The sequence below is a fragment of the Theobroma umbraticum genome, unplaced genomic scaffold (genome assembly GCF_002168275.2).
Source record: "Theobroma umbraticum cultivar Fairchild unplaced genomic scaffold, ASM216827v3 scaffold_12.1, whole genome shotgun sequence".
Taxonomy (NCBI): Eukaryota; Viridiplantae; Streptophyta; class Magnoliopsida; order Malvales; family Malvaceae; genus Theobroma; species Theobroma umbraticum.
The window spans coordinates 2,201,772-2,215,733 of record NW_018397269.1 but is presented as its reverse complement, the minus strand read 5'-3'; the positions used below and the strand labels follow the sequence as shown (position 1 = coordinate 2,215,733).

The 13,962-nt window shown below is 32.1% G+C and overlaps 2 protein-coding genes across 2 annotated transcripts; one reads left to right on the top strand and one right to left on the bottom strand.

Moving 5' to 3' along the window:
* Positions 1–4,827: 4,827 nt before the first annotated feature.
* LOC110425711 (small polypeptide DEVIL 3-like) lies at positions 4,828–5,751 on the bottom strand. The gene has a single exon (XM_021440681.2). It carries the CDS (start codon positions 5,478–5,480, stop codon positions 5,334–5,336), a length of 147 nt encoding a protein of 48 aa, XP_021296356.1. The 5' UTR covers positions 5,481–5,751; the 3' UTR covers positions 4,828–5,333.
* Positions 5,752–12,138: 6,387 nt separating this feature from the next.
* On the top strand, positions 12,139–13,196 carry LOC110425705 (AP2/ERF and B3 domain-containing transcription factor RAV1-like). The gene has a single exon (XM_021440667.1). It carries the CDS (start codon positions 12,238–12,240, stop codon positions 13,183–13,185), a length of 948 nt encoding a protein of 315 aa, XP_021296342.1. The 5' UTR covers positions 12,139–12,237; the 3' UTR covers positions 13,186–13,196.
* The last annotated feature ends 766 nt before the right edge of the window (positions 13,197–13,962 follow it).

Sequence of the window (13,962 nt, the reverse complement as noted above, 5' to 3'; positions counted from 1 at the left end):
GTATCTAGGGTTACAACTTAGTTTGACTATATAAATATGTTATGTTAGGTAACTAAAATTACGATAAAAAAAAACCTTCAGCCACTTCTTAGCGATTTCATAAAAATAAAAAAATAGTTTTTTTTGTCTAATAAAAATAAGATTCGACAAGAACTTTTGATCTTTTTATTTAGAAACAAAACTTACTAGCATAAGTAAAATCTTACTATTAGAGGTCAAACACTTGAATGACTGAAGATTTGATAAATCCTAAATATGAAGAAGCAAAGATTTCGACTCTAGGATTTTAAATTGACTTATTCTCTTTTACGGGTTTTTTGCTTCATTGCAAGTCTCCTTGGATTTAATTGGCTCTTGATTACGATATATAGAGTAAGATATGTAATATTTAAACTTATGAATATTCATAATTAATTTAAAAATTACATACAAAACATAAATATTGATATTGAGGGTTTCCACTATTCCTCTAATTAAATGTATTTTTATTTGTTCACTATGTTATATTTTTTAATTTCATAGTTAAATTCATATTTGAGTATAAGGTCGAATCTCATCAAATGCTTGCATTGACCTTAATATGCTGACTTATTTTGTATTTACTTCATTGTATTGGTTATTAAAAGAGATATATCAGTATTTATATTGTGTCTTAATGCATGTTTTGTTTAACGCACTTGTCCTCTACGTAAATAGGTGTTATCCATGTGTAGTTTGTATAAATGCTGTATGTTTATTGATGAATCAATGAACTTTGTTTTTTATATTAACTTCCCTCTCTCGTTTCCTCTGTTTTTTTCCTTAGAACAATGCATGTTATCCTACTGCTATCTTTTTTCAATTTTATGACATTTTTCCTTACTCTTGTACTACTCATTAACTATTGCAAAGTATATATCCCAAATTTTATCAAGAATGACTAGGAATTTTAAAAGCATATCTCAATTATTCTTGTATTCGTAAAATAATTAAGTATTTTCCGTCGACTATTTTCTAAATGAGATACTCTCCAATTGAGGGCCAACATGTTGTTTCCATGCTATTTTAAATGAAGAAAAAAGAAGTAGAAATATTCATATATATATATATATATATATATATATAAACTCAATCCTGTTATCAATATTCTAAAAAAACTTAAGCCACGTAATCACATAGTTAGAAGTTTATGTGAAATATTTACTACGGTTAGTCTTGTTCAATAGTTAGGATTATCAATTAAATTTGTAAATTCAATTCAATTCAAGTGCGATATGAACTTAAAGTTTTAATATTTTAATTAAATTAGATCGGACCTAACACCACGACCACTTCTAATGGTGACATGGTTACACTCTATATCCAACTACCATGTAAAATAAAATCACTTTGATTTAAAAAATGAAATAAAATTCTAACTTGTTTTCATGCTCAATGTATAATCTGATTCCTCCACTTTCCCATCTCGTGTCGTTCGACCATTGATTCGACGTTTGAAGGAAAAGGGGAGGGGGAAAAACATACCTTTAGGATCTCAACCAGTATGTGTTTCTTCCCATGCCCATTGATTCACCAAAAACTTTGCAAAAATTGACCAATTACATGGACGATGATGTGATGGCTTAATATGAAGAAGGAAAGGGGGAGGGTCCCCTCACTCAACCCCCCAATATTCGAGTCACCGATCCCCACATGGTCCCCTTCCATTGTCGCAAACCAATGCTTAGAAACCCAAGCCCCAAAGTCAAGATGGCTCCAAAATCCATCAAAAGAATTGGGCCTTCATGTCACCATAATGGGAAAGAAGCAGCATTCCTGTGTACATGATTATGGTACAGCTCACGGTGGGGCGCGTCCCACCTATCAACCCTCCTCTTAAATCTGGGCCTACCTTTGGATTGGAAAAGAATCAGACAGATCTGGTGGTGGGTGGGGCTTCAGGATTAGGATATGCACGTGGGTATGATAAAGTTGCCTTTCTGACCAATAGACAACCCCCTCCGCTTTCAGCCTCTGGTTTTGGTAAAGTATAATCTGAATGATTGGTTTTATTTCCTGGTTCTTCTACTCACAAGTTACCCAAATCTGACCATGGAAGGTGCACCAAAGCTTGGCTTCGTTTCTTCTTTCTTTTATGCAGATTATGTATTCCGAAATCAAGATTTAGAGCTAAATTTGGTTAAAGATTTGAATCACTTGTAGACAGATTCAGCAATTGAAGCATTGTTGATTGATAAAATCATTTCCTCTGAGTGGGACCAAAGAGCAAAACAATTGTCAATGGGGAAACAGTGTTAGATTCTGACTATCCCTGGGGAATGACACACGCATTGCACGTGCACAAGAGGAGGATTCCCACTGAACATTAAGGTAAAGAGCTGAGACCCACTCCGGTCTCCCGGCATCTGTCACATTTGTTAAAACACACTATAGATGCTTCCTGCAATGACAATTCCCCAGGTCTCCCATCCACCTGTCTTAACTTCAAACCTCAACTAGGAGCAATTTCCCATCACCCTTTATTCATTAATTTAATGGTTTCCTTACGAATTGTCAAAGAGGCAACAATGGTGAAAAGACGCCTAACCATATGGGACCTCCTGCTCAACTCTTCAACTAATTTCTGGACGTAGCAGTAAATACCCAAAGCTTTTGAAAAATGAATTTGAATTTTATTTATGACCCTTTATCCACCTTAATTCTAATGCACAATCTTTCAAGAGGAGTGCCACATAATATTTTGTCTTAGTTTGAAGGATTAATCAACCCATCTGCCCTAATATTTTTCTAACCAAAAAGAAAAAGTAAATGGCCGGAATTTCACATGTAATAAAGGTTGGAATGTCTTACTTTGTACGGAAAAGCATTATGTGAAAATAATCATATAAAAGTAACAAAAAGCCATCACAAAAATGCCATATGATTTGGTTAAACAATCATTCAAAAAAAAAATATATGACATTAATATCACTTAACATTATATTTTTTATAATCTTAAAAAAATACTGTTGAATATTATCTTTCATCTAATAGTTTATGCCATTGAATACGATATAATAAACTTTATAAGTTACAAATTACTTCAATATAATTGATGCTCACTATATATTTATCAAAAAGTATAAAATTAATCATTTATGTAAATTTTTAGTTTAAGTATTTTTGTTATCTCAATTGTATTTCATACCCTTGATCTTATGGTTATAGATTAGAGTTGTTTATAAATCGAGTTCGGAACAAATTCAAATCAAATTTAACAGATCTATTTTCTAAAAAAAAAAAATCAAGCTCAAGTTTAATTCAGTTCACCTATTTACATATTATTTTATTATTAAATAAAAATATATTATTTGTTAATAAAATAATTACCTGGACTTGAGCTTAAAATTCTATATCCAAACCCATGGGTTTGATTATTGTATATTGCTTCTTTTTTCTTTTATCAGATATAAATAAAGTATGTATTCTTAGTGGCTGTATAATTCTTGTCTCTTTTTATTTATAAATCTACATTATTAGTGTTTAATTTGTTAGATAGAAGATATTATAATAATTTTGTATGAAGAGAACATTACGGCTCTACCTTAAAATTTAAAACAGTAATACCGACTTCTTTTGGTGTTAACTATTTCAAGGTTCATAGAATAAAACTCAAATAGTTATAAACAAAAATAATCTTGCTTATTATGTGAAATTAAAATCTTATTATATAAAATATCATATTGATATTTAATAATAAATTATTATTATTTTAATAAAAAAGTTACTAAATGGGAAAAAATAAAAAGAAATTAAAATAAAAATATATTAATATTTTAAAAATGAATTACTAACTTTTTATTTTAATAATATTTGAATAAAAATGAAATTGAAAGAAGGAAAGGAAAAATGGATATAGATAAAAAATAAATATAATAAAATATCATTTTAATATTTTAATAAAAAGGAAAAATGAAAATAGAGAAAGAAATAAAATAAAAATCATATTAATAGTTAATAATAAATTATGATCATTTTATTGAAAAATAAATTAAAAGAGAAAAAATAGAAATCATATTAATATTTTAATACAAAACCGTAATATATTAATGAAAGCCTATTAAATTATTATCTGATAAAAACATACTATCAAAAAATAATAAATTTAAAAAACCTCAAAAAATTTATTTAATTTTAATAAAAAATATTTTTATCTTTTTATCATAATGGTAATCTCATTCTATGAAGTAAATTACATAATATTTATTTTATTCCATTCTTCTTTTGCAATTCTCCATGTTATCTTAATTCTTAACTAAAGTATGAAACAAGCTATTTATCCCTCATTTAATATTAAAAAAAAAGGAAGAAGAGATTTTTTTGATCCAAATTTTAGAGGACCATGCCTCATTATCCTCCTTAATAATTAACAAAACAAGCTATTTATCCCTCATTTAATATTAAAAAAGGGGGAAAAAGAGATTTTTTTGATCCAAATTTTAGAGGACCATGCCTCATTATCCTCCTTAATAATTTCCCTTGTTAATATTCACATCATCCTGTTTCCTATTAAAATTTTTGGTTTTTTACAGCACCAAATGGCAAAGAAATTAAAAGTGTCAAATCATCAGGTACAACTGCCATGTGATGAGCAATGCTTTGAAAATTGCATTTCAGTAGCCATGCCTATGTGACTTGACAAGACTGCGGCCAATGGATCCCTACATAAGCACCATCCCTTTCTTTTTCTTGGTACTAAACAATTCCACTGAGTTTTAACTCTTTACTTATCCATGCATTACATACTGAAAATATTAAAGGAAAAACCCAAACAGCTGGGAGTTCAGCAATTGGCATATGCTGTTGAAGCTTTTTTCTTACTCTTTATTTATTTGGGTTTTGCAGAAGAAACTATTGCAGCAAGAGATAATCAATCATGACAATCCTTACAAAACCCATTGTAAATTAAATAACATCAGCAAATATTGAAAGAGAAAATGGAAAGTAAATGTAACACTAGTTTAATTATGCTAGGAACTAACTTAGAAATCAAAATGTTTAATTATGAGGATTTTTTTTTTTTGTTTCTGCATAACAAGCTTGATGATTATCAGTAGCATAGTGCATGCACAAAATCAAAAACTAAAAGCAACTGTAACTCAGTCCTTAAATGTCGATGTCATCTCGTTTGCTATTTACAATTTGAGAAGCAGAGAAGAAAAAGAGAGCTTAAATTAGCTGCAATCTTCACAGCCTGAAATTGATGAATCCTTCACTTCCAAGTTTGCAGCAACGATCAAAAGTGTTACAACAAGACTCAACAGCCTTGATCACCATGGCTTAATTGTTTACTTAGCTTCTGCTGGAATATGATCTTAGTCATGCCAGCAAAGGAGCATAACCACACATCTTCTGATAATGTATAGCCTCCCCTTCTGCTCCCTGATGTATCCACCAAGCCTTCTGCATGAGATCTTCTTCTTGGACTCTCTCATGGCTGCTGCACTAGTGCTCATCTTCATGTTAAAGTTATTCTAAAATTTTCTTCTGCGTTTAATTTCTCCTTGCCTTTCTGGAGTGGAAGAGATAGACAGAAGAGAAAGGAAAGCTCAGATACTTGTAGTAAAATTGTTTGAAATGAGGGGAAAGGGCAGGCATCTTATAGAGAGAGGCGTGCGGTCCAGATTCCTTCACAAGAACAAAAAAAAAAAAGGAAAATTTCCAATTTTATTGTCTACCTATGAATGTGACACGTCATGATATGCAGAAAAAATATTTAATGTGGGAATCACCAATCCAAGATAAATGGTCGGCCATTGATGGAAAATTTGAAGGAAAGGCGAAAGCTGACGGAAGAAATTTATCTTGGATATTTGAGGGGCATGCAGCTGTTACAGCTATACCATGTTTTCATGAATTTTTTTTTGTTTTCTTTTTGAAGGAAAGAGCTCTGATGTTTCTTTGTCATGTCGGTTGACTGCACATTGCCTAACGCATCATGCCATTATTGTTTTACCAAACCTTCCCTTTTGCTCTTATTCTAAGTCTCTGAAAATTATCAAAATTCTTTTGCTCAGTCCTGCCGCTCACTGTATTTCACTGAACCATATATCATCCTTAGCTGGGACTGTGAAGGAAAAAACATATATATATATATATATATATATACACACACACAAACAGTCGTATTTCCTTTCAAGAGAACTTAGATAAATAAAGTAACATTTTTAACATATTTTATGGAGAATAATATTATATAATCTTATTAATATTTGAATCAAAATATGAAGTAACATTATTAAAAGAGCACTTGAAACTCGGAGGAGGGGGTCCATTGGTACTCGAGACTACTTAAAAAATGAAGAGACAAGGCAGGTGCAGTAAGGTTTACACGAATGAGTATTATTGTATAATTGAAATGAGCTCAAAACTCAAAAACATTGCAATGGAATCTGAGTGACCTCTTCAAACCCAACCACATTAGGATTGATTATGAATCTAATCAACTGAAAACACAGCATAATCCCACATGTCCTGTCTCGTGCTTCACCCACAGCACAGATCCAATCAGGCTCTCCTACCCATCCCACGCTTAAGGGGATTAATCTACAATCCTTGTGCTGCTCTCTATTCTAAGCCTGGTAAGAATTGAGCAAACATGTAGCTAAATTCCTGGAACCCATGGTCCCTTGAGATGCATATTGTTGCTTACAGCTCAGCTGCCTATTCATTGTGACTTAGTATTATTTTAATGATACACGTTGGCATCCTTTATTACTACAAATTAATCAATTTCCAATTTATGAAAATAAAAAATTTGAAGATGAATTAATGATGGATGATTCAAACTTCAAATCGCTAAATCTTAATCCTTTTTTAAAAAAAAATAATAACAGAAGAAGAGAGTGTATTAATTGAGTAACATATAGCTGGAATATAGATTTCTATGTTGAGACACATGATATCATGAAATATTCGATGTTTGCTAAAACAAAAATGAAAAAAGAAACAAAGTCGGGAGAGAAAGTACTGTTCATCCTCTCAATGATGTGACCAATGAAAATTGAAAACAATAATTAAATAGACAAAATAGTAATTGGAAATGAAGCAGGGGTGGTGTTAACCTAGGAGAAAAAAATCTTAGCCTTATCTGATCGTGGGCCAAACCTCCATGTCGATGGTGATGTTTTTAAATCTGGGTGTGGTAGGGTCGAACTTGAAGCCAATTATCCACCAAACGCCCCCATGCTGAAAGAGAAACTTTCCCATAAAAGGAGACAGCGCGAAATTAAATTATCTCAAATGACTCCATTACCAAACAACGGGACCATGGTTTTGTCTCAAGTTGTTGCTTGCTCATGTAAAATTTTGTAATAGAAAATTACAAACACATACTGCACAAAGAGGACCGGTCGGCACGTGATAATCCTGTGAGGGACATGGTCACTGCCTTACTTATGGTAGACAACCAAGATTTTTGTTAGGTTGTTGTTCTTCATCGCTAGGGGGAGGTTTCTGATTTGTTGGCTTCATATTTTGCACTAATTAAGTTTGGGTTAATCCAAGTTTCGTTTTTAACTCTTAAGATTTGGATTATCGTATCTTTGTCTTGGTTTCTTCGAAGATTTCGTATGCCACCAACGTACAATTCAATGTACAACTAAGATTGAATTTTTTGGACTAGGAGATTCATATATATTTATTTATTAGTCTTGATTAACAGAAGCATTTCTTTTGACCAAGCAAGCAAGCATCCTAGTTTTGCTCAATCTCGAAAATTGATATACTGAGTACCTAGAACAGCTGCCGAATTAGTTACGAAGTTAACATAACAAAGTTCGGACTACTTAGAAGAATGATCGTCACAGTATACCATCGACAAAATGGGGTGAAGATTTGCCAATAAAATTAATTTTATGTTAATTTGTTTAATGATTTAGTTTACTAGATGTAATAATAATAATTGAATTTAAATTATGATGATTGTAATTATTAAGGAAATTCTTTTTAAAACCACTCAGAATTTAATAAAAAAAACCCACCACTCAGAAAATAAAAATCCCTTAAAATTAGAGTTAATATTGCTAGAGTGCCATTATGAAATAACTTGGAAATGGAATTGAAAGAATGGAAATGGAAGAAGATTTTGTCAGGTCAACATGAGGGAAGAGGGCAATTTTGTTCATGATTTCGTAGGCCATTTATGACAAGGAAGATATGTTACAACTTTTAGTGGCTTGGAATAAAATCCCAGAGGGTTGGGAATGGCCGAAACTACACATTTGACGTACATGTTGAGATTTTTAATGGCAGCCAAAGTAGTATTCAGATAGTCCAAAAATATACATGAAAAAAAAGCAGAGATAATGGCTTTATTTAATTCTTCCCCCCTTCCTAAAGATGCAATGAAAACGATATTTCAATCAAATTCTTATAACGACAACTCAAACTTTCAACAATTCACGTAGCAAAACGATGGCTTCTTCATGCAAGTGCTTAGCCCATTGTCCTACTCTTCAATAATTCTTGGTGTCACCAGATTTTTTATATGTGTTTCGAGAAAATGATTCTAAAGCGTCAACCATTGCGGTTATGGTGCCTGATTTTTTTTTTTTTTCTATTTACGTCGTTTTCTCTTATCTCTTATGTTGTGGTTGAGTTTTAAATCTGAAAAAATGGTAAGAAATGGTCAACTTCATAGTATTATTTTAAAAATAACTTTTAATATAAAATGAATATTTTTTATCTAATTTTTATCATAATTTAATAAATATGTTTGTGAAATCTTTTAAAATAAATTAAATTATTTATTACAATTTCTCTTATTTATTTTTTTTAACATCCATTTATTATGCTATCAATTTCTCTCTCCCGCCATCCGATTTTTTTTAATTTTACCACCATCACTATCTCTTTGTTTATTTCTCATTATATTATTATTGATTTACAGACAAAGAGTAGAGGTGATATCAATATATATTCTTAGGTTTACTAATTTACATTTACAATACCTCAAAGTTGATGGGTTGAAGTTATATAAGTGAAATTTATAAATTAAACTATTGCCTAAAGTTGTTACATGCCATACCTACATATAACAACTTTAATGCATTTGACATGTAACAAATTTATTGAATATGGCATGGTTTAAACATGATATGTAACTTTATCTTTATATTTCATTATGACATAGACTTTTGAAGTTAAACATGTTAAGCATGACGTGTTATAACTTTTATTCAATATGATACTTTTTTTAATATGACGTGTAATTTGATTTTTATCTTTATATTTCACTATGATAAAAAATTATTGGAGTTAAATATTTTAAATATAACGTGTAATAACTTTATTTTCAACATGTTGTATGATAATTTTTTTTCAATATGGAACGTAACTTAGTTTCTATTTTTATATTTTATTAAAAAATAAATTTTTAGAGTTAAACACCTTAAACATGATGTGTAATAACTTTTTTTTTCTTCAACATGAAGCATAATTTGACCTTTATTTTTGTATTTTACTAAAATATAAACTCTTAAAGTTAAAAATGTAACAATTTTTTTTTTCGATATGACATGTAACTTGATTTCTATTTTTGTATTTCATTAAGATATAAACTCTTGGAATTGAATACCTTAAACATGACATGTAACAATTTTTTTTTTTACATGTAACAACAATTTTTTTTTAGGATTTCTAAACTGATCCTTTTGTCGAAGCTCTTGCAACAGCTACATATCATTAGTACATCTTTAGAGCTGTAACTATTAAGGCTTTAAGATCCTTCCACAACAACTCCACCAATTAAAGAAAAAAAAAACAAAAGATTCATCAAAAACTAAAATAACTTCATCTCTCCTTTATAGCTTCTTTTTCTTTATTTGTTCATTTATGTGTATAAGAAAATGATCATGACGATGACCTTTCGGTTTTTTTTTTCATCTTTCTTCTTTTATAATTTAAATATTTTGTTGTTAGGTTATGCACCTCTATATCATTGTTTTTGAGTGTGATTGAACATGAGGAAGTTTCATTAAAAGTAATTTTATCTAAAAAAATTTTCTCTTGACTAAAATAATTAAAATTAAAAAAATATTTTAAAACAACCCTTATCTTTGAGATTTAAAAAAATAATCATCCTTTTAAACTTTTAACTCTGTTCTCTAAATTAAGCTATTTTTTTTTTTTAGATGACCAATGACATACTTATAATATAATATGACTTTGTCTATATAAATTTTTTATTCCAAAAAAAAAAGAGTAATTCGTTTGTACAAAAGGGAACATTAAGATCATACGATGGTATGATTTTATTCCATTTATTTCTCAACTCAACCCAACCACATTGGGCTAATCGCAAGCGACGAATCCGCAATGGGCATCTAAGTCTAACAATCTCAAACAGGAAAAGAAATAAGACAATAAGAACAAGAAGAAAAAGAATGTGAATATATTCCAAAACGGATTAAGGCCAACCAAATTATACAGCAAAAGCTTCAATAATTTATCCCTTTTGAACTTATACAACAACAACAAGAAGCATCAAGTTACACCGACAATGGAAGATGTGGTTGCACCTTACTTTAACATTTTAACTTGGCTTCTGTTTTGTTTTTCCTCGATACCCGGCACCCCTACATCTTACTAGTAATCTATAATTGGAGACACCATGAGATTTTGTCCTTCCCACTCATATTATCACAATTTCACTTTTGCTAATGACAAGTCGACATAAACCTAAAATGATAGAGAAAGGGATAGCAATGCTCTTCCCTCTAATAAACTTATCCTACTTAAAACTCTATTTCTACATTATCTTGGATCCAGCTTGGGTGGACGGGCCGAGCCATCATTGTGCCCTTATTAGCCTATGTGTTTGTTTGGAGGCTTTAAGCCCAGTTGGTTCCAACTTTTAAAAGGAAAAACCAAAGATAAAATCAAGGTTGTTCCGTATTGGGAAAAAAATAAAATATTTGGGAGACAAGTCTATCAATGATTATGATCACCTTAACCTCACTGATCACTTGTTGACACTGTGTGAGGGTTGTCTGCATATAAGCATTGCCACCCCACATGCATGGTTTTTTTTGCCCTTTTTCTTTTCTAATGGAAACTTTTTTGATTATCATTACAACTTCCAAGTGCATGAACAGACAGACCAAGTTTATGTCACAGTGTTTATCACAGGAAACAAAAGTTGAACCTGGCTGATAAAACAACTCCATATTTGGGATAGGCAATCAGGTTATGCCACCTATGTCTTGGGAACTTCAACTAATCCCATCCCTCAAAGACAGCGATACCTCTCTTATCTCTCTCCCACTTCCACACAGCCACTATTGTGACAGCTACCTTCCTAACAGATAACAAAATCAACAGACGCACTGATGAGGGGCTATTTGTAGAGCAAAGCTACTTTGCCCTCTTCTCAACTCCTTCATTACTCAAATAATAAGTTTTCACCAGGGCTAAAATGCTAAATAAGCCCTTGAATGTCTCTCGTTAATGTAAATAAATTTTTATGTTATGATTTATATCTAAACAAATTCTTTTGTCGATGAAAATTTGTTAAGCAAATCGTGTGACTTTAACAATTATAACATTTATGATCAAATTAACATTTTCTGCACATGTAAATTAGTTGAATTAAAATTTTTTTTCCTAAACATGATTATTTCAGCCAGTCAATTTCGTTATGTTAAAAAAATTATACCATTTGTCACAAGTTTAAAAGATATGAATTTATCATAAATTTAATAATTGTCAAAAATTACGTATCATATGATTTCATTTTATGAATATAACAATTTATTTAGATGAAATTATATATTAAAGTTTCATTTGGATATAATAAAAAAAATTTATTTTCTTGTAAATAGCTAAACAATCGGGCAATCGAATTAATACTTTAACGTTTGCAATGGATAACGGATAAGGTTGAAAAAAGAGAAGGTCCAAGTGAAGGATTTAGTGACCAAAACAACAGGAAATGCCCTGATCAGAAAATCTGGCTACAAAATTTTATCAGGGGGATGAACTTCCGTAAACATGGCTTGGTTACACTCACGGAATCTCATCACTTTACCCAACCGGTCCCCCCCCCCCCCTTTGGTACAAATGTCCCACAGTTTTATTCCAACTTCTATCACACTTCCATACCATGACTCAAATCTCATTTTAGCCATAACAGTCCAATTGCCGAAAAGCAATCACCAAGATTGAAAATTGAGGTGTATTTGTTATGGGAAGATGCAAGTGATTTGATTCAAGCAACCCATGGCAACATATTCAAGTTTTGCAGCTAGGAAATCCCCTGAGAATTCATATCAATCATCTGAAAGAGGCATCGAGGCTGTCGGTCCGCAAAAGCTACCTTCTTCAAAGTTCAAGGGAGTTGTATCCCAGCCTAATGGCAGATGGGGAGCACAAATATACGAGAAGCATCAACGGGTGTGGTTGGGAACCTTCAATGAGGAAGAAGAAGCTGCTAAGGCTTATGACATCGCTGCATTAAGGTTCCGTGGCCAGAATGCTTTCACAAACTTCAAGCCTTCCGTACATACCGATGAAGATGACTTCGAACAATATTTCTTGGCTTCTCATTCCAAAGAAGAGATTGTGGATATGATAAGGAAACGCACATATACAAATGAGCTTGAGCATTGCAAGTATAATTATGCATGTCATGACACTTGGAAGAGAATTAAAGGAAACGGGTTTTCAAGTTTACCCGGATTTGACCCATTCGAGGGTGCTCGCGAATACCTTTTCGAAAAGGTTGCTACGCCAAGTGATGTAGGGAAACTTAACAGAATCGTGATACCAAAACAACATGCCGACAAGTATTTTCCTATGCAGGGTGGGATTGTTTCCAAGGGTGTTTTATTGAATTTTGAGGATAACATGGGAAAAGTATGGAGGTTTAGGTATTGTTATTGGACGAGCAGTCAGAGTTATGTCCTAACAAAAGGTTGGACAAGATTCGTGAAGGAAAAGAAGTTGAAAGCAGGAGATGCGGTAAGTTTTTGGCGATCCTTGGGGCCGAATACAAAGTTGTTCATAGGCCACAAGGCAGGAAACGTATCAAATTTAGAGGAGCTGCCAAACAGGGTAGTCCCCGGGGAAAACAGTGGGGTGGTTAGGTTATTCGGTGTTAACATCTTAGAGACAAATATGGCCGTTGTAAATCATAAGAGCAAGAACAAAGAAAAGAGCTTAGAATAGTCATGCAACAGGATTAGCAGGAAGCCTTGAATTAGAAAATTTTTATATTCCAAATGTTTCACATCAGCTCTGTTACTTGTTCGTTTGCTTCCACTTTTATGCTAAAATCTTAGATGTAAAGGACTCTCTCTCTCTATCTATATATATGGAATTGGGCGTTCACGTTATTTGCAGATGCCCTATGGCTTTTTACTGCATGCAACAAAATATTCAAATATGGCAATCTCTGAACCCCCAGGGAGAAAAATCCTCGATGGCGAAAACAACGGGGGTGATGGTGTGGATAACGCGCACAAAGAGGCGAGTGGCTCAACTGAAGGAACTGCCACATCCTATCCCATACCCACAGTCCACTGATCAGTCACTGTCAATAGGACATAAGCTTAGCATGGCATCTCTACCGCCCACCCCACTCAGTCCTTAAAGTCCTAACCATGAACAATAAAAAAAAATAAAAAAATAAAAAAAGACCTCCAAATCTGGAAATCTCACTACTACTTTTCAAGTATATATCTTGACCACTTCTCAAAAGTTACTAATTTCCTAAATCTAGCCCCTTTCACTTAGGGCGTGTGCAATTCAGTACGGAATAGTGCCCAACATCAACATGAAAAGAAACTGAGTAATCAAATTGAGGCACCCAATGTTGTTAACAACAAAACATGTTTTGTTTTTTTTTTCTTTCTATATTTTTTAACATGAGAAGCATGCCATGTTTGGTACAACGCCCTCTTTTTTTTTTTCTTTTCTCAGTAACAAAGATGTGGGAACCAGATT